Here is a 21,063-nt window from a genome sequence, read left to right on the forward strand (position 1 = left end):
AAGCCTAAAATGTATAATTGATCAGTCAGATCATATCTTATACAATCTTTCTCTTGTCCTGACAGAGTGGGAAAGGACAGATCTCTTAGGTTTCCTAACTTCTGTTTTGTGGCATAATAAAAGAGTTTGCTAGTGGGGATTCCCCTTTGAATATAATGTTTTTCATGCTAGTAAATCTATGTCTGTTGCCAGGAAGGGCATTTTTTAATCAGTTAAGGAATGATTTTGGGCCCACTGCTTAAACTGCTGAACTGCAATTTGTCAGTGTTTGTTTCGTAAATGCTGGCAGGTTTTATTTTTTTTAAATTGGAGATTTACAGTCTTACCGTGTTTTTGAAATGGTTTTGACATGTTATTTTGACAAGCTGTAAATTGTTTTGTTCTTAGGTATTGATATATGTTTACCACAAAGTCATATGTCTTTATCTTTTTAAAAAACCTTAACGAATGTTACAAAAAAAGGTAGCCAGGTGCAATTATGTCTAAGGTGATTTCTTTTTAGTATCTCCATACAAAATGACAGTACACAACTTTCCCATCATGCTCCTCATATCCACCATCCAGGTAGTGAATGCTGCTGAATTTGAGTTACACCTCTTCTGTAGCTGGATTTGGATCCAGGGGCACCTTAGAAGAGACCAACAGAATTTTCAGACCCAAGTAGGAATTTCTGACTCTTGATTGAAAGCTTACAGCCTGAAAGTCTTGTTGATCTCTAAGATGCCACTAGACTCAAAGCCTGATGTTCTACTACAGCCCAACACAGCTACCTACCTAAAACTAACCTGTTCTATACCTACAACCAGATCCATTGCAAGATTAAAAGTTCTGTTTATTTACTTGCTTCCTTATGTCACCTATAGTCCACCTCTCTCACTGACACTCAAGGCAGATCATACCATTAAAAACAATGCAATCAAATCAGCACAATACATGCAACCAACAATACAATAATGGGTCGTGTTTTTAAAGAGGAACATGCAGGATCAGACCAATGGTCCATCTTATACAAAATCCTGTTTTCCACAGTGGTCAGCCTGCTGCCATGAAAGGTTTCCAAGCAAAGCACAGAGGCTGACGTGTTCCCCTTTTCTTACTCCCAAGCATTCAGAGATGAATTGCCATAGATGGACCTGTGCTCTATGAATGTGTGTCTGAGCCTCTTCTAAAGCCATCTTAGCTATCCTGCAGTGGTGAGTTCCATGAGTTAATTATGTGTGGTGTGAAGCTCTTGCTTTTGTAATAACGTTTTATTATTTTTTGTATTGTTTGTTAAAGTCTTACTAGAAGTTGCCTTGGAAGCCTTCTTAGGCTGCATATAGCAGACAGAAATTAATAATTTTCATCTGTTGGCAGCTGCAGGCTTTACTGCTATTAGTTGAAGATGAGAATATATTAAAGACAATGTGAGCATGGATGGCATATTTATAAATGAAATGTTTCTGAGAGTCTCTCTCAATGAGACATCTGACACGTGAAGAACATGTGTCGGGAGATGCAATATTCCCTGGGAAGGGTAGTTTAAAAAGAGCCGGCGGCAGGGCAGAGGCTTTCCTATACACTGGAGCTGTGTGAAGGGAAACTTCAGCCCATTATAACCTGCCAGTGGCAGGGCAAACGTTTTCCTATACACTGGAGCTGTGTGAAGGCTGTGTGAAGGGAAACTGCAGCTCATTATAACCTCTCCAGATCCAAGCCCAGCTCTGGGAGGCAGCTCCAGTCCATTTCCATTTCATCTTTTGTCCTGGATAGTGTGGGGGATGAGAAGACGAAGTAGGATTTTATAAGTCATGATTTAACAAGGCCTAGTGCCCCCTTCAGAGAAAGGGCTTTTGGTCATCTGGCAGCCTTGTCCAGCCTTCTCAGGGGAGAGAACCAGGCCAAGGTTTCCAACTCATGAATGAGATGGACTTATGATCAGGAAGCCAAGCCAAGTTCAGTTCCAAGAAAGCACTCTGGATGGGGTGGAGAGGAGCAGCATTGATGGGGCTGAGATGAAGTGGGAGGGAACTAGCAAGGCAAGAACAAGGTCAAGTGCCAGTCCATGAGCCACTCACAGTAGATGTTTCCTCACATAATTTGCAAGCAAGAAGAGGAAGTTTATATAGGAACGGGGAAGGGCAGGGAGTGAGCTATTGTATAGGAAAGTGGCAGAGGGTTGTTTATAGGCCCATAGCTACAGGGGGACAACATAGGGGCAATCCTACCTCAAATTTGTTATACCCATTACTGAATCCCCAGCTTTTATTTAAAAAGTAAGTCTCTTGCCTTTGTTATTGCAGAGATATAAGAGGAAATATGCAAGTGGTTTTTGTCTGGATTACCTGGAAAGAATGTGGCTGGGAAAGATGCTGATTGGAACAAGCTTGGAGCTGATTAAGTTAGCCCCTCCAGAACAAATTTGTTCTCATCTGCTCTGCACTTTCTTCTTTTGCTTCTTTCCTTCTTTGTTTCTGTTGTGCGTTGCTGCTTTAATAGGCTATCCAGCAGGTCTTCTGGGAGGGGGAAAGTTCACTTTTGCCCTTGGGAGCTTGTATGAATGTTGAGTCTTAAGTCTTAGTTAAATATTTGTTCTATTTTTCCTTTAACTCAGGGTGTCTGTTATTTCCTATTAGTGGAACCACTGATATAGAAAAAGTCATGGGTTATGTTGCTGCTCTATACAAAAGTTTCTGCCCTCTTTTAATGTCCCTGCTCTACAGTGACAAGTGAGAATACTGTTATGAGGCTAGCTCCTGTTTGTGGTAGGAAATTTGCCTCAGGGCTTTGTACTTCCCAGTAAATAACCATGGTCAAAATCTCTTTACTCATCCCCACAAAACTGGATTAGGGCTAAAGTTGGATTGCCAACTGGAGATCTCCCGGAACTCCAACTCATCACCAGACAACACAGATCAGTTCTCCTGGATAAAATGTCTTTGGATGGTGGACTCTTTGGCATTACATCCCACTGAGATCCCTCCCCTCCCCAAATCCTGCCCTCCCCAGGATCCTCCCCCAAATATCCAGGAATTTCCCAATCTGGAGTTGGCAAACTTAGTTTTGGGGGTGGGAGCATTTGGGGGTGGAGACTGGCGAAAATGGTGTTGCGTGATGCTCTAGGAATCCCCCCATCTTTATGGTTCTTAACCATAGAAAATGGGGGAATTCCTAGAACATTGCTTGATAATTTGATGTTGTTGTCCTCCCCCCAGTTTTACTCCTACAGCTCCACTGAGCGAGGGTGAGGGCCAGAGTAGTATGTGTGAGAGAGAGATGTAAGTCTAGCTGAAGAGTAGAGATGGGCATGAACAGAAAAAAACCCCGAACATGAAGTTCGTTGCCATCCACGAACAGAGACTCATGAACAACCATGAACATGACCCTGTTCATGAACATGTTTGTGGTTGGCTGTTCGTAGGGGCCAGCAGGTTCTCCTCCAGCCATCATCCAAGTTTGGTCAAGATCCCTACTGCACCACTCGCAGAAACCTGACCTGAGCAAGCAGCAGGAAAGGTACCAATGGTAAATAATAGCTTGGCCCCAGAGCCTGGCAGCAGCCCTGGAACCTGAAGGGGTAGATCCATATCCCACCACACACAAATAAAATTCAAGCTCCAATGCACTCTCCCTGTCTCTCTATCAAAATGCCGACAGCAGCTGTCTCTCCCTCTGTACTGTCTGCAAAGACTAGCCAGAGGTGGGAGCCCCCATCCCCCCTGGTATTTTCCTCTTGTAACAGATTTGGAGATCCAGTCCACACTTGGAAGGAAGACCTGCCTATCAAGCTAAATTGGGCTTAGATTGGGGTTTCCAGGGCAACAGCAGGAGTTCAGACAGAGTTCAGACAATCCCTGCCTACGTTGCCATGGGAATTGATTGCAGGTGCCAGACTGTCTGGCTTGATGAACAGCAATGAATGAGGCTTGCAACAACCACCTGTTTGTTTAGAATGGGGCCTCATGAACAGCTTGTTCTCAAACAGCAGATTGGGCTGTTCGTGGCTTTTTTTTGTTCGTATTGCTGTTTTTGCCCATCTCTACTGAAGAGGCATAATGCTCAGACAGGTTTAAGCTTCAGAACCTACAGAACTTCTTTGCTGCAAAAGGCCAAAGGGCTGCAGGGGCATAATATCCAGGCAGGTGCTCCACCACCTTCAGATACGGAATAGCAAAGCTCTTGGGAAAATCTAAATAACTTTGTGCTATGAATAATCTGTTCTGATGACAGAGACTGCAAATATTTTGCACATGTGCTGACTGTTTTTCCTTTATTTAAAGAGTAACCATAGGGTTGCCAGGTCCCCTGGAGCTGAAACCAGGGGATGGGGGGATCATGGTGGGGCGGCGCTCAGAGGGTACTTACCTCTGCTCCAGAGCTCTTCCTTATTGAGCTAGGAATGACATCATTCCCAGCATAACAAGGAAAGGAAGCCCCCCATGTGGGATTGATTTTATTATTTATTATATTAGATTTTTGGTTCGCCCTCCCCACCAAGTGGGCTCAGGGCGGAGCACAACATTTTAATTTACATAAAACAAAAAAGCAGATAAAACATTACAATAAAATTAAAACACTACATACAATGAAAACTTCTCAGATGGCAATGGAAGAGTTACTTCATTTCAGACACAGCCCATATATCCATATCTATATATATATATATATATATATATATAGGGTGGTAGACAGATCTTTTCAAGTCAAGTCAAGTCAAGTACAGCCGGCGGGGGCCCAGCCTAGCCTCTGCCATATGCCTGGTGGGACATCTCTGTCTTACAGGCCCGGCGGAAGGATAATAAATCCTGCCGGGCCCTGGTTTGATGAAAATCAGCCCCACGCAAGGAACATCGCTACCTTTTCACATCGAGAATAATGTCATTTCTGGTGTAACAAGGAAATGCTCCAGTGCCCTCAGAGCTCCTGGGCTCATTCCCCATGCCCCCCCTGCTGGCCAGGTGAGTGGTGGCAGGGGGCAGAGACTGGGAGTGGGGATGCCCTGCTCCCACCAAGGGACTGGTAATCCTAACCTAACTAATATTAGGGGATAATTAATAAGTTGGAGGGAGCTACTTGCAAGTACTGGTTTTAATTGCTATCTTCCCCCATCCCCAGGTTTCCTAATACAGTTCTGAATCTTAATCCACAGTCCTGCGCCATGCAATATTTCTTGAAACAAGAATGTAGGTATACTAGTTAAATGCCAGAGGATGTAGTGAGGCCACAGGCATAGACCATTTTGAAAGAGGATTAGGCAGAGTCATGGAGGAGAGGTTTATCAGTGGCACTGGCTACCGATCTTGGTGACTAAAGGGAACTTCCACATGCAGGGAAAGTGAACTTCATGGGAAGGATTCAGCCCTGTTGTTGGCCCTCCATAGCTATTGGTTAGCTATTGTGTGAGGCAGGATGCTGTACTAGATGGATCACTGGTCTGATCCAGCCGGGCTCTTCTTGTGTTCTTATGTACTTATCAAGAAAGGACTCCTAATATGATCCCAAGCAGATCACCCTTCCCTGGAGAGTCGATACTATGCCATATTGCAGTTTTATGTTTTTTTTCCTGAGACTTCGATGCATGCCTCTGCATGTGGCAACTACCGTGTGTGTACATTGGAGATGGGAAGTGATAATTGGCATTATATTTTAAATTTAGCACACATTGGACTGAATTTTACATTTATCACACAGTTAACGTTCCTGTTTCTATTTTTTTGTCTGATAAAGTGTGCATCTCTTCAAAGCCACATGATTGTGACTACATACAAATACTATGTGTACAAACTTAACGGTGTATAGATTAGGGTTGTCAGCTCTAGGCTGAGAAATTCTTGGAGATTTTGGGGTTGGAGCCTGGAGAGGACAGGGTTTGGAAAGGGAAGGGACCTCAGTGGGGTATAATGCCATAAAATCCCCCCTCCAAAGCAGCCATTTTCTCCAGGGGAACTGTCTCTGAGATTTGGAGATCTGTTGTGATTCCAGGAGATCTCCAGCCACTCCCTGGAGCTTGGCAACCACGGTGTAGAAGTACCACTGTTAACACAACTATTCAATGTGACATCACCAGGCTCTGTCAATGAGTCTCAAGATTTAGGATGATGGGGAATCTGGCAACCAGGACTTTCTTTCAGCTGGAACATGGTGGAATGGAGTTCCAGCACTTCTTGAAAATGGTCACATGGCTGGTGGCCCCGCCCCCTGATCTACAGACAGAGGGGAGTCTGGAGATCAGGGGCCACCAGCCATGTGACCATTGTCACCAAGGGTGATTAAAACTTAAAAAAACTCCCCCCTTGTTCCAGCTGACCCAAAGTGACATCATTGTGCAGTCCTGGGAGCGTGCACACACTTTGCGTGCCCACATGCGGTATCAGGGGCACCACCTCCCACTGGAGTTGCCCCCTTTGCTGGCAACCCACTAAGTTCCAAGTTTTTCCCAGTTCTGGCTATGGATGGACCTGGCTGTTTATATCGCTTATGGTTCAGGAAGTCTGATTTTCAAGGGGAGAATGCTGTTCCAGAGAACAAGTCTTTCACTCACATCCCAGTCGGTCCCCCCAGTTGTAGTCTTCTGCTCCCAGTATATCTATTTGGCAAGGGATGAGCCTTGTGTCTCAGCAGTTCAGTTGGGAATTCCTGCTCATGCTCACTCCTTTAAAGCATCACACCGAAGGTTCCAAATGGAATTTGGCAGAGATGTGACTAAAGTTATTTCTTGCCTTATTCAGCAGCAGCAGCATCCAATACAAAGTTATATAGGCAAGCTTTAGATTTCGGCTTTCAGTTCTCCAAAGTTGTGTCTTCTTGTAATTTGCTGACTGGTGGCTGAGAAATCATTTAGTCAGCACATCTGGCATAGCTGGTATATCTCTGCAGTGTATGATGACAGTATTTTGGCATCTGTAATTGTTGAAACCCATGACATAATAGGAGAACAAGAGAAAGGGGGAAATGAAACCAGTATCTTGTACAGTTTACCTTAGGGTTGCCACATCCCCTTACCCTCCCAGCAAGGGGAAGGGGGACCCAGCACTTACCTCGAGTAGATCTTTGCATGTGCTCCTGACAGTGACACAATGATGTCACTTCCGGGAGTGATGTCATCACACAGGCCCCGGGAGAACTCCCATGGTTTGCACTGGGCTGATTCTTAAAGAATCAGCTTGTTTGGGGCCCAAAACAGCCCAGCACGAAGCACGGGAGCGCTCTCGGGGCTTGTGTGAGGACCTCACGGTGACATCGTCACACCACACTGGGAGTGCGCCCTGGGAGGCTTATTCCCCTGCCTTTTCCTCCCACTGGCCAGGTGAGTGGTGGCAGGGGCAGAGGGTGGGAACAGAGAATCCCCTGCCCCCACTGGGGGGACGAGCAACCCTCATTTCCCTTTCCCAACAATAATATTTTGCTTCACATCAGTTTAATATTCTATGATTTCAGTTTAATATTCTTTGATTTTTTTAAAAAAATGAAAAGAGGCAGGTTGAATTTTTTAGTTCTTATGATGATTATGACCAGAGAATATATTGTGATGGAACTGAGTGTTATTAACGAATAGTTGCACTGCATCTCATGCCTTCCCCTACGTAATTTAATGTCATTGTGCCTATTGAACAAGAAGGAGAACAGTATGGAATCCTGTGTCCCCACCCACTCACCCAGTATGTTTTAGAAGAGCTGTTGGCCATCACCATCCTCTGCATTCTCCCTGCCAGAAATGAACCAAAATCACATAAGCAGTTTTCCAAAGAACAATGAGGTCCAGATCCAGGTCCCCTTACTTTGCCAGCAGGAGGGGGGGGGGCTCCGCAGTTACATTGTCTTTGTTCTTTGCACATGTGTGCTCCTGTGCCTGCACAATGATATCACTTACAGGAAGTGACGTCGTACAGGCATGGAAGCATGTGCATGGTTCACAGCGGGAGCACTCTCGGAGTGTCATGATGATGTCAGTCCCAGGACATGACATTATACTTACCTGAGAGTGCGCCCAAGAGGCCTGTTCCCACATCTTTCCCCCTCCCAGCCAGGTGAGTGATGGTGGGGGTGGAAGCAGAGGATCCCCTGACCCCACCGAGGGACTGGTAAGTTGGTAACCCTAAGTTCAACAGAATCAAAGGCAGCAGAAAGATCTTACAGGATCCATGTACCTCATATTGATTGCTACGAGGAGATCATACATGATGAATTTGAAAGCCTGAGATAAAAAGGTACAAAGACTAAGGATCAACATCCACTGTAGACTTCTAATGGATTTTGCCAATTCTATCTTGCATACTTCCAAGGGAAGGAGATTTCACACTGTCACTATGCTACTGATTTCTATGCTCCTTTCCTCTTAGTTCTGGAACTTTTTAGACCTTTACTATAAAAAATTTCATTATAGCATGATGCAAAGCTTGTTTTTCATTATTTTCTAGGTATTCTACCTCTGCATTTTCCAAGCTAGAAAAGGTGGGCATTCGTCATCCTCCACCTCTGCCTTTCATTGGAAACCTGTTATTCTTTCGTGAGGTAAGAAGTGCTGTGAATAGTATCTGTCCATCTATGGAATTTTAAAAATTTATTCAGTCATACCCACTTCAGGGTCCTCTTGCTGTTGAAAATAACATGAGAATGCTCAACTCAGATGGGCTCAAGATCTTGTACAATTTAAAGGGGAGACTGGTATGTACTAGGGTTGCCAAATCCGAGCTGGGAAATTTCTGGAGATTTAGTGGTTGGCAGGGCTTTTTTTCAGCAGGAACACGGTGGAATGGAGTTCCGGAACCTCTTGAAAATGGTCACATGGTTGGTGGCCCTGCCCCCTCCATACAGAGGGGAGTTGAGATTGCCCTACGTGCCGCTCAGCGGTTGTAATTCCAGGAGATGTCTAAGGCCCACATGGAGGCTGGCAACCTTCGAATACATGTGAAGTGGTAAGGAGGTGTTAAACTCTTTCCGTGGATGAACATTACTACCTCCAAGCAGCTTTTAGCCCAGCAGGAGAGGAAAAAATATGTATTCATATTTTTTTTCCAAGTTGGGGCAGAAGGCACATGAGAGTGGCAATTTTCAGTGGAAAGCACTCCCATGTTCCACAGCAGGCCAATTTCAGCCCCGAATGGGTCTGATTTGGCCCACTGTGTGTTACCAGAACTGCTCTTTTAAATGGGGAAATTAGCTTAGCAGTCTGGAACTAAAATTAGCGCGGATCTAACCAATGTTTACGGAGGTCCCGATTCCAGACACTCTAGTGACAAAGAGGCAGACTACAAATAGATTCAATAAACACGTGTATTTACTAATAGTGTGGCGTAAGCCTGAACTTGCACATACATACAAGAAAGCATACAAGGACTAGGAAATGCAGGGTAAGAAATACAGAGATGGTCGCATGAGCAGGTACCCACGATGATAAGGGCGATACTTACAATCCTGAAGCGGAGCAGAGACACGACAGCGAGGTGGTCCAATGCCAGCAATGGATCCACAGAGGGACAGCAAGGGGGTCTGGATAGGAATGGCACGAGCACCGTGTGGTCTGAGGGACCAGCTTAAATACCCCAAAACGTACCCTGGGGCTGGTGCTGCACTTGGTGGTTCTCACGGGTTAAAACAAAGGCTTTAATGGGTTACTGAATGTCTTGGATGGGCCACTTTAGGAACCTGATTGTGTTAAGTGACACCTCAGGAAGAGGGGACAAAGGAGGGAGGGGGAGATCCAAGCGGGCTGAATGGATGTTCCAGCGGACAGGGCTTGTCCTGATGTCATCAGCTCTGGAATGCGGAGGTTTCTTTGAGACGCATTCTTTAAGTGCCTGGGATGGTCGGCACTTAGCTTCTTCTCCGGGGCGGATCCTAAGATATGCAGAGCGGGGCGAGGTTCTCTCGCTGTGGACGTGGTGTGTCTGCTTCTCCGAAATGGCTTCCCAAAACAGGCTTCTTCTCTCGGTCTTCTGGCTGCCTAAGAACATGGTTGCCAGCTGGGCATGGCGGGGGCTGGTTAGCAGGCTGCCCGGTAGCGAGGGCAAGCTCGGGGACCGGCATGCGGGAGGCTCCAGGTGGGAACTGACCAGGGAGCGCCTGGCCAGGCTCGCTGGAGGTTTCCCCAGCAGGCGCCCGGCTGCTAACAGCGGCTTGGGCCCAGATGAGGCAGGCTTCCATGGAGGCAGGGGGAACAGCACGTAAAACGCAGTCCATAGCAGGGAACAGGCGCGGTCCGTGGAGGATGGCAAGGCAGGCACGGGGCACACTTGTAATAAAGTCCAAACACACACACTGGGAGGTCCAGATATAGGTCTAGGCAGGGCTGCCCAGGAAGAAAGTCCTTTGTGGAGTCATCCAGACAGGGAGTCAGGAAACTAACACAGTCTATTGCAGCAGCAAGGTAATTAACAAGCAGGCAGGAAACTGACACGTGTATCAGAGCACACAGGTGCAGGGCAATCTTGGTGTAGCAGTGAAGCAGCAACGCAGGAAACTGGCACAGTCCATGGCAGGCCTTAAAGCAGGAGAGGGGGCCTACTTGGCAACATGTGGCACACAGGAGTGGTGCCGGGAGGGCAATGGAGAGTTCCTGTGCTTCACAGTGGGCCAATTTAGGCCCCAAATGGGCCGAAATCAGCCTGCTGTGAAATGTGGGAGCACTTCCAGTGGTGGCACAAAGTCCTGTGCGATGATGTCACTTCCTGGAAGAGACGTCATTGCACAGCCCGGGAGTGTGCATGAAAGCACTGCAAGAAAAGTAAGTGCCATGTCTCCCACCTCCCTCCAGGAGGATAAGGGGACCTGACAACCCTAGAAAAACATGTAAGAGTATATCTGTGGCATATACACTGTGGGATAAACCTCAGTTTAATCCCAGTTTCAAATTCCAGCTCTTGTGGTGCGAACAAACTAAAATTTACAGAGGCATCTGCATTGGGATGTCACGGTGATTGATCACTTGATCAAACCAAGAAGTTGAAGGGGATAACTGAGCTCCTAGTATTAGCTAAGGAAGGAAGTAGGTCAAGGAAAGAGCATGTGCAAGTACAACAACAAACTGTGTTCATGCCTGATCGAAGTGTAATTGCAACTTCTTGTGATGTCTGAATGCAGCTAGGACTTGGGAGACCTGCTTGAGGGCCAGAATATCCATTTATAAAATGAAAATAGTAAAGGGCTCCCTCATGGGACTGTTGAGAGAATCAATTTGGTAAGGGTTATGGAGCACTTTGCAAAACTAAATTGCTATGGTAATGATGAAATCATTACTATTACACATTGGGTGGTATGAAATATATTAGTAATCTCATCTCCCTCCTTCAAAGAGAATTTTTTTAAAAGTGCCTTGGTCATCCTTTGGAAGGATGTTTGTGTTATATGCTTCATTAACTTCCTGATGGGCGCTGCTGCGGTGTGAATTTGGCTAGCACAAAAATCAGAGGGGAAGTAAAATTGTTTTTCAATTAAAACTGACGAAATTGGTTGAGGGATTGCTCTCTCAGTAAGGACTAGAGGGACAGAGGGAGCACATGAGAGGGTATTAGAATCTCCAGCTGAGGATGCGGTAGTGTGACTGGTACTTTTAAAAATCTTTATGTCCACAAGTATTTTTATACAGAAAATGTTTATGCTACCTCGCCAGACATATGCTTTAGTAACTTCCAACACTTCTCTGGATGAGTGAAAGTAGATAGTATACGGAATGTAATCTCATCACTGTTTGGAATGATTCTGATGAGGTTAAGCAGTTAAATTTTTACTTCATGAAATCAGATTTCTGGTAAGAATTATTCTCGATGAATATTGAAACTGCATCTGCTAGTTCTAACCAGGGGTCATTTCGTAGAAAAAGAGCTGGAGGAACGCATAACTCATTAGCATATGCCACGCCCCTTGCCATCACCGGACGTGTGTCATTAGCATAACTGATTTGTGTGTGCCACAGCCCCTGGCCCTGACATCAACTATCATGGCTGTTTTGGACCCAATCCTTACCATTCAGGGCCAAAATTGGGCCCAAAATGGTAAAAGGGGCTGAAAATGGCCGAAAAGGGGCCCGAAATGGTCAGGATCGGGCCACTGCTGGGTGGGAGAGTGATCCACCATCTGTCAGAGGCCTGATCTGGGCCATTTCAGCCCCAATCCTAGCCGAAATGGGCCCAAAATGGCTGAGTCAGGTGGGCGGGGCCACCTGTCATGTGACCTCTTCGGGGAACTGCCGGAACGGTGTTCCTGCGCATTCCCCCTCGAAATAAGCCCTGGTTCTAACTGATATTTCCTCCAAAGACATTTCCCCCCACTGGGATTTTTTAAAAGCATCCCCTCTTCCATTTTGGACAAATGAAATTCCCTTGTACATTTGTATTGCCTGAAAAAAATTGAATTTATGTTGAGTACTTCCACATACACCCCATGTGAAATCTGGTGAACATCTACTGAAAAACAACATTAGCAATAATGGGGATTCACATTTTTCCTGTTTGTTGAAAAAAGAAAATGTTGAAACAATTGCCTCACAAATAAGGTAGCTGGGAAGGTGATTAGACTTTAGGTACATTCTCCCCTTTTATATATAAAACCCAAAGCAGTAACTTTGATGTGATTAGATATGACAATTCCGCAAAAGCGAATTTTCTAATGACTGTGGGAATCCCTCCCTTTCCCCCTTTTGCTTTTGCAAACCTTTTCCACCACTGAATCCTTTAGCATATGCTTTTGTCCAAATGGAGGGAGATGAGAACTTTTTAAAAAATAATGGAGCCACATTATTCTTTTTTCTTTTTAATTAACATGAACATATTGGACTAGTGGCAAAGAAGCGTGTCACTCTCCCCTCAGCTTTGATCTTGGTTGTCTCTGCAAAGGCAATACGAGACCGCATGCAAATGTTTTACAGTCTCTGCAAGCTGTGATTAAAACTGGGGCTACTTCTAACCTCATGCCTCACCAATTTGCTTCTCACAACCTGCTCTGCTGAATCAAGTGTTTCCAATACCCAGATACTACAGCTTCTGTTATTGAACGCAAACACAGCGGTGTTCTAGTTCCAAAGTTATGCTGGGATTAATCAGAGTTACTCCATTGAAAGTTTGTATGTTCCTTGCCTTTACTTGCTTATCAAAGGACGTTTTTGGCAGATGTGAAGCGAACAATTCGCTTTTTTCCCCTTTTCCTTGACTCTGCCCTCCTCAGTCTTCCCAACAACTATAAAATGGTTCAGCGCAGCCAGACCCAAGAGTGAGTGAGACAAAGCTTCCTCCACCCCTCTCACACACAACCCCCCCCTTCCCACTCAACAGAAGTGGGCCACTCAGGAGAAGCCGAGGAGCTACAAGTAGGCCAGACAGGAAAAAAACAGAGCAGACAAAGAATATCCTGTCCACTCCGAGAGAGGATAAAGGAAGAGTGATGTCTCCATTAGAATTCAAAGCAGGGAAGCCGCATGCAGCCTCTCAGCAGCCTGGTTAATAATAATAATAAAAAAACGAGGGAGGAGATGTGAGGAAAGGTTTACTATGGAAAATGGAGGAAAACATAAGATAATGTGTAGATGTAAAGTGTAGGAAGTTGCCTCATGTTAAAGTCAGACCATTGGTCCTGCCTGAGTAGCTACTCTGATCAGCAGTGGCTTTTCTGTGTCTCAGGTGAGGGTCTTTCCTCGTACCTGATGCTATGGATTGAATTTGGGACTGTCTGTATGCAATGCATATGCTCTCCCATTGAGCTATGGCCTTTCTACTGCTCTGTGTGAGGCCACAGCTGAATCCATAATTCCATATACAAAGCTAGATTGCTGACTTTATTGTCTACTTGAGAAGCTGAAATTACTTAATTATTTAACCATAATCTATGAAACTCAATCAGGCACCTGACTAGCAGAATTGTTATTCTGCTATTTTGTGACCTACCAAGGTAAACATAGTTCATCAGCTATATATGACCATCATGGCCAGATGGCTTTTACTGCCTTAGTAGTAACAGTATAGTACAAGATTCCCAGAACCCCTTGCAATATCACAGAAAGTCTTTGATGCATACAGTTCAGATGGGCAGCCAATAGGGCTGCCAGGCCTCCTGCTATGATGGCAGACCTTCTGCTGGCAGCCCTGATATGGTGACCTTTGCTAAAAACAGCAGGTAATGTTGGCTGTACCACTTCATCAATTCTGGGGGGAAACCTGGAAGTAATATTGGGTAGCTCTAAAACAGCAGGATTTGAGTCCAGTGGCATCTTAGATACTAAAATGATTTTTCAGGCTTTTGAGAGTCAAAGCTCCCTTCTTCAGAAAGGTAGCACTAGGCATCACATGAAACTCTATAGTTTACCATAGAGTTTCTAGTGATTTGTAGAATGACCCTGTATCAGTTCTGGATTTTCCCCATAAGTGATGTAGTAGCACAGCTGATGTCATGCCTCCCCCATGTCCCCACACCCAAGCCTGGCAACCATAGCAATCAATCATGACAGAATCAGCTGCAAAGCCTGGAGTAGAATACCTTCTTACATAGTAAGTGCCCCTATAGTTGAACTAGCTCACCTGATCATTTGAGCCAGTCCTGCCCGTAGCATTCTTTCCATATTCGCTAAGTCTGAAGTGGCATGTTTGCCAATGTGACGCTTCTTAGCCTTTTCCTTCACTTTTCTTCATACTCTTGATCCTGCACAAATGTTAATTTGGCATTTGGAATATTGTTACAGACCTGTGAGGTTTGCCTGTATCAAGATCAGCCACCCACTTTCTCCAGCCTTACAGACTGCAGTCCTTGAAAAAGCAGCAGCAAAATAAATCTGGCCACATGAACTGTGTGTGTGATCTGATATGGCCTCGGCTGGTTTTGTGATGCCCGTAAGCACTGCCTCTTCATAAACATACATTTATATGTGCGAGCTGCACTGAACCAGACGATCGGTCCATCAGGGTCACTGTTGTCTACTCAGGCTGGCAGCAGCTCTCCGGGTTCTCAAGTAGAGGTTTTTCACATCAGCTCCTGCCTGATCTTTTAAATGGGAGATGCCACGGATTAAACCTGGGAACTCCTGCATGCAAAGCAGAGACTCTGCCACTGAACCGTGGCCCTTCCCTACCTGCAGCCTTTGAAGATGGCCCAGAAACTTCAACCAGAGTGCAGCAGCTAGTGCCATAATGAGCGTGTAAAACCAGTTTTGTCCCACCTATGTTGCCTTTTAGAGGTTCCTGGGACCAGTTCAGAGTGCTGCTTTTGACCTATAAAATCCTAAATGGATGAGGTCCAAAGCTTCTGAAGGACCGCCTCCACTTGTATATTTCTATCTGTGGTCCACTGAGGGGTTTCTGTAAAATGAATCCGCTCTGCTGCAGGTTAGTGTTACCAGTCTCCAGGTTAGGTGTGTCAGTTCCTGCCGATGGCAGGCAGTCTCCCAGCAATTGTAGCCTTTGCCTGCTGATTGCTGGTGATCAGCAGGAGAAGGCAGGCCGCCTGGAGATTTCCCACCATCAGCAAGAGCCTGGCAAGGAGGCCAGGGAAATGGCTTGAATGCACCTGCATCCCCAGATGATGACACCAGTTCCGGTGACATCAGTTCCCCAAACCCCACCCTCCCCAGTCTGCACTCCAAATCTCCAGCAATTTCCAACTCATAGTTGGCAACCCTACTGCAGGTATATCCAGGGCTTTTTTCTGGGAAAAGAGGTGGTGGAACTCAGTGGGTTGCCCTTGGAGAAAATGGTTACATGGCTGGTGGCCCCGCCCCCTGATCTCCAGGCAGAGGGGAGTTTAGATTGCCCTCCGCGATGCTGCAGCATCGCGGAGGTCAATCTCAACTCCCCTCTGTCTGGAGATCAGGGGGCGGGGCCACCAGCCACGTGACCATTTTCAAGAGGTTCCGGAACTCCGTTCCACTGCGTTCCAGCTGAAAAAAAGCCCTTGGTATATCTAGCAAGGACCCATGGATGAATCTTCTTAGCGGCCAACCCTAAACTGTGGAACTCCACTCCTCAGTATCTTCAGCCCGCTCTCTACTTATTACAGGCAACTTTTAGATACTTGTTTGTTTGGGGCTCTCCAAATGAGATTTTATATCATCTTTGTGTAGTTTTTAATCATTTTAGTCTGCGCGGCCTTAGGATTTTATATGTTTTGAGGATTTTGTCTTTTATGTCTGTTAAATTTTTTACGTCGCCTTTACAAAATGAGTGTTCTATTCTCTAAATGGCAGCGAATCAGCTAAATAAATATACAAAATAAACAGAAAACGAGGGTCCACTCTAGGTCTTTATTTAGAGACGTGTGATAGCTAGAAGCCGTAGTGACTCTCTTACTGGGAATATGCATATCAATGGAGCATAAAGAGAAATGAAGTGGAAATAGAACATATATGCTAATTGAATAATTTGCAGCAAGCTGAATTGTATTCTTAATTAGACGGGCATATACTGACTCTGCAGGAACACGCGCCTATTGTTCCCTCCCATGAGACAGTGATTCTCAGGGTTCAGTTTTGTCTCCCATGTTTTTAAACATCTCTTTGAATTATCCAGAGATGAGATTTGATGTGTTATCAGTATGCTTTTCTTTTCATTAGGTCTTGGTGAAGTGAGGAGGCCTGTATACTTGGAAATCAGTAATGATTTAGATGAGGAGAATAAATTTAAGCTTGATCTAAATAAGGCAGAGGTTATTAATTGTGAGGACTTATTCTGATTGGCTGGCTAGGGGACTGAGTGGGCTTGTAATCTCTCTGCAGGATCAAGTTTGCATCTCTCTCTCTCTCTCTCTCTCTCTCTCTCTCTCTCTCTCTCTCTCTGGAACATATTGCATCTAATCTTACAACAACTCATCTGGCTACATTTGTAGGCCAAGTTCAAGGTGCTGGTATTTATTGACCTTTTAAGCCACAAATGGTCTGTATCTCAATGAGCATCTTGTCTTATGCAGCCTTTCTCCCTCCTGCTTCAGATCTCCCAATGAGATCCTGCTCCAGGATCTGTGGATGCAGTTTTGGTATCCATCAGGAACGGGGCCTTTGAGGTTGTAGCCCCAATGCTGTGAATGTCTGGCGTCACCTCTTGCCTCTTTTAGGAAAGTGGTGAAAACATTTTTCTTCTATCAAAGAAGGACCCCTGTATGTTGGTTTTGGGACGCACTGTTTGATTGGTTTGTTTTATTGATTGTTGGGGTTGGATTTGTTTGATCCATTTTAATATTTGTTTCAACTGGTCACAATCTGTGTTCCTTGAAAGCTGTATGCTGCTTTGAAAATTGATGTTGAATTAGGTAAATAGATTATTTGTGGCTTTGAACAGAAAGTGTTATTCCTCCTCGAGGAGTCGTTCACAGGGCTGGCATAATGGTGTGCTCTGGTTTCTTCCTGCTTTACCCCCATCCCCCACTTCAAGAAATTAAGTGACATAAAAATGAAATTTCATGAGCTTGTATAGATGGGTCAGGAAGCATAAAAATGTAAATAAGCCCAAATAAGATAATCTGTACATAAAATAATTCATTATGTGTCTGAAGCTTTTTATTAAACAGGTAGCCTTTAATAGAAAGGTCACTTTCTGCAGTCCATTTAACTCCATTAACTACTGTTCTCCTGTCTCCTATGCTGGGAACATTTTCTGTCTACTCTGGTTTGCTGTCTCTCAAACACCTACACACTTTTGGCCAGGTGACAGTAATCTGAGAAACAATTAAAAGAGTGAATGCTAGTATTAAAGGAAGGATGAACTCAGGAGGACCTATAGCAAGTATCGTACAGCAAGTATACAAGCAGAATATACATATAGCAAGTATCCTGTAGCAGAGTATACATACGCAGGCTACAGTTGTGACTGTGTCGGTAATGTGTTGTTATTCTTCTTTGAACAGGGTAAATGTAAAACATAAGAAGGAAGGGGTACTGCTGAAGAAAAAGGGTACCAACAAATGAACAGTGATTACACAAGCCAATGAAGTGTTTTATAAAAACCCCTCCGAATCAAAACATGCTTTCTTCATTCTTATTCATGTGGATTTCGAAGTCCAACTGAGTTCAATAGCACTTGCTCTCAAATACATGTATATGGGACCACAGTCTTAAAGAGATGGGCTGGTAATTAACTTTTTAGCTGTCGGCACATCTGTTGCAAAGGCTTAGTCATGTTAAACAAACAAAATGTCATCTTGCAAGCACAGCATCATATTATGATGCAATACTGTCATCTGCTTTTGTTGCTTACCAAAGGAGATTAATTACCGCAGTGCCTCTTTAAGGGGTTTTTATGACCCATTCTTTGAGTTACCTAAGTAAATAAAGAAAGGATGGATGACATTTTCCTTTTGTTTTGTACAGAGAGCTTCACAATATGAGCAGCAAGGACTGTCTTAGGGGAGCATGAAAGTTTTGAGTGGTCACTTAGAGCTACTTCACACAGGAAAACTGGTATAGATATATAGCAATAGAATTTGAGTTGTTGTGAGCCTGGAAGTCTTTGTTTAAATATTTCCTTAGCCATGAACCCATTAGGGCAAGGTAAGAGGTTTAGGCAAGCTACCATCCCTTAACCTCTACTTCTACCCTCCTTCAGCAATATAATTATGTGATGCTGTACCTTAGGAAGTTGGATAGCTGAAAATAAAGTATGTGAAATACCGAATGCCATGTGCTCTACCAGTGATCCCCAGTGTGGTACCAAAAGGTGCCATGATATGTTCCCTGGCACCTGCTTGCTCCCCGCAACACACCCTCTCTGGTCCTGGCTTTCCTCAATCTCACCAGAGCAGAAAATGCTTCAGAAAACCCTAAGAGGTGTTCCTTACTTCTGTGGGGAGCACTTATTCAGAAACAGCTTCCCTGTGGGAACAGATTTGGCTTGCAACAGCCTAATATTTTGTAAACGCCCCTTCTATGGCAGCCCTTTTGTGGTGGTGTCCGCTGTTCTTTTGTGAACGCCCCTTCCATGGTAGCCATTTTGTGGTGGTGTCTGCTGTCCTTCCTCAACATTCCCCAAGTGCCCACAGTCTCAACAAGGCTGTGGACCCTTGTGCTATACAGATTCTCCGTAGTGATCCGGTTTGTGTAAACTAGCTCACCATGTAGATTTGCCCTTGCTGAACCACATGGTTTGTCTCTGAGCCACTAACAAACATTCCTGCCATGGCTTGTGGTACAGGGGTCAGTACAATCTTGTAGCTCAGACCTGTGCACATGTTTCCATCATGTAGATGCAATCTCATGAGTCATGAGAGTAATTTTTCTATTTTCTACCCTAAAATGCCATAAATGGACATTTGTAATAGACTTGAAGCCTGGCTTGGTGCTTGGATTGCCACCCCCATCCCCTTCCCCACCTGCTGCCCCCCTGGCCCTCCTCATTTGGCTGGCAGGAGGAGGCGCCGGGGGAGATGCAACTGCTCCCCCACCCCCTGACACATTACGCAGTGAGGGAGCTGTAAGTCACACTGAAGCCAGATTAATTAAAAATTGCCCTTTTAGAGGAGATTTTTAAAATGAATTTAGTCTTCAGCATGACCTGCAGTTCCTCTATCGTGCTGGAAAATGGGGCACTATGGGGGGCATGATGGGGAAGTGCAGGAGTGCGCTCATGCTTTGCAAGGGTGGGGAGGTAAGTACCCCGCTGCCCTCCACCCCCCTGGTTCAGGCCCTGGCCCAGGCAACATTACTTGGGGCCCAGCAAATCATATTACCTCCTTTCTCCCCCATGCTTTGGGCTCAGTAAAATGTATTAATTTCCTTCTTCCTCATGCTTGGGTCTTGCCCAGATGCTTTCAAGTGGTCTTTACCTGCCTGCTCTATTGTTGTGAGAAGCAACCCTGAAACTTCTGTTCTGCAAAATCCAACTTGGTGACAGCATCTCTGGTAGAACTAGGACTAGCACCTCTTGCAGTAAAGCGCTAATGAAAATAAATTGATATGTATTTACCCATATGCTGAAGAGCATATGGTTAATGTGTTTAGACACCACTAATGAAGTTAAGCCTCAGCTAAATTTGTTGGCTTACGGATAAAGACTGTTCTCCATAGCAAACCAAGGTTGACAGTAATTTCAGCTCTCCACCTGTTACAGTTAGTTTTGCAGTAGTTGGGTTTTTCTTTGAAAGCATATCCTAATTAAGAACAATATTTTGGGATCTACCAAGTTTCATAATTACAGCCGGAACAACTTGATGTCAGACTGTGATGCAAAGCTCAGGCGGGGATCTGCGTGGATCAAAGAGTGGTTTCCTGTTTCTTCCATCAGAAAAAGCTACTGGTTGAAAGAGGGAACTAGAGGTACTTTGACTTGTGCATTTACACAATTACCCAGAATTCCTAGCCTGAGAAGTCATGGGATACTTAATCCTGTGTCGCTGTCTGATACAAAGCTCTTAATTATGTTTCCTCCCTTCATTCTGGGCAAAATTCATAGTGACTACCAGTTTAGCTCTTTGTGCTGGCAACCGTTCACCCTGGCCTTTGCAGCTTCCGCCTGAAGGGCTGAGGCATAATAAACTAGAGCCAAAGATGAGGCTGAGGTAAGTTACAACTGTTGTTGTAAAGGTATTTGAAACGGGTTGTGTTGGTAGGAAACATTTGGTCCAACATGTTTATTTTATACATATCCGTTTTTCTCCCTAGTGGCTTACAATATCATTTCCTCTTCCTCCATTTTATCCTAATAACAGCAACCCTGTGAGTCAGGTTAGGCTGAGAGGGAGGGGGGCAAAGTCACCTACTTCCATGGCAAAGTGGGAATTCAAACCTGGTTCTTCCAGATCCTAGTCTGACACTCTCTAACCACTGTGCACTCTGGTTGCTGAAAAATGCAGCAAGACTCAATACTGACCTTAGCACATGGAACTGGAGGGATGGGACACACAGTAGAGTAATCATTTCCTCAAGTATCTTAATCATGCATCATTCTTGCTTAATGTAAGCTAATGAACTAGTTTGTTTCGTTGCCTGTATTCATTTGCTTAGTTTTTAATTGAGTTCTAAAAACCCGAGCTCTCAATTGGAGTATGCTAAGGACCTCTCCTAAATGCTAAAATCCTTGTTCACATGCTGAGCATGTTTCCACTGGTACAAAGGACAGTAACACAACCATCCTTGTCTCAGAATTAGTGGAGTCCCAAGTTCAAAGCATGAAGCCAGGGGTG

At 44.9% G+C, this 21,063-nt stretch overlaps 1 protein-coding gene across 2 annotated transcripts in view; it reads left to right on the top strand.

The window, feature by feature from the left end:
* The window catches only part of TBXAS1 (thromboxane A synthase 1), a 294,793-nt gene that overhangs the window by 65,830 nt on the left and 207,900 nt on the right, over positions 1-21,063 (top strand). For both annotated transcript variants that reach the window (XM_054989134.1, XM_054989135.1), the window contains one exon: positions 8,397-8,490. In XM_054989134.1, the coding sequence (XP_054845109.1) occupies positions 8,397-8,490 (94 nt within the window). The remainder of the gene's footprint in view (positions 1-8,396; positions 8,491-21,063) is intronic.

This window comes from Eublepharis macularius, chromosome 9 (assembly GCF_028583425.1).
Source record: "Eublepharis macularius isolate TG4126 chromosome 9, MPM_Emac_v1.0, whole genome shotgun sequence".
Taxonomy (NCBI): Eukaryota; Metazoa; Chordata; class Lepidosauria; order Squamata; family Eublepharidae; genus Eublepharis; species Eublepharis macularius.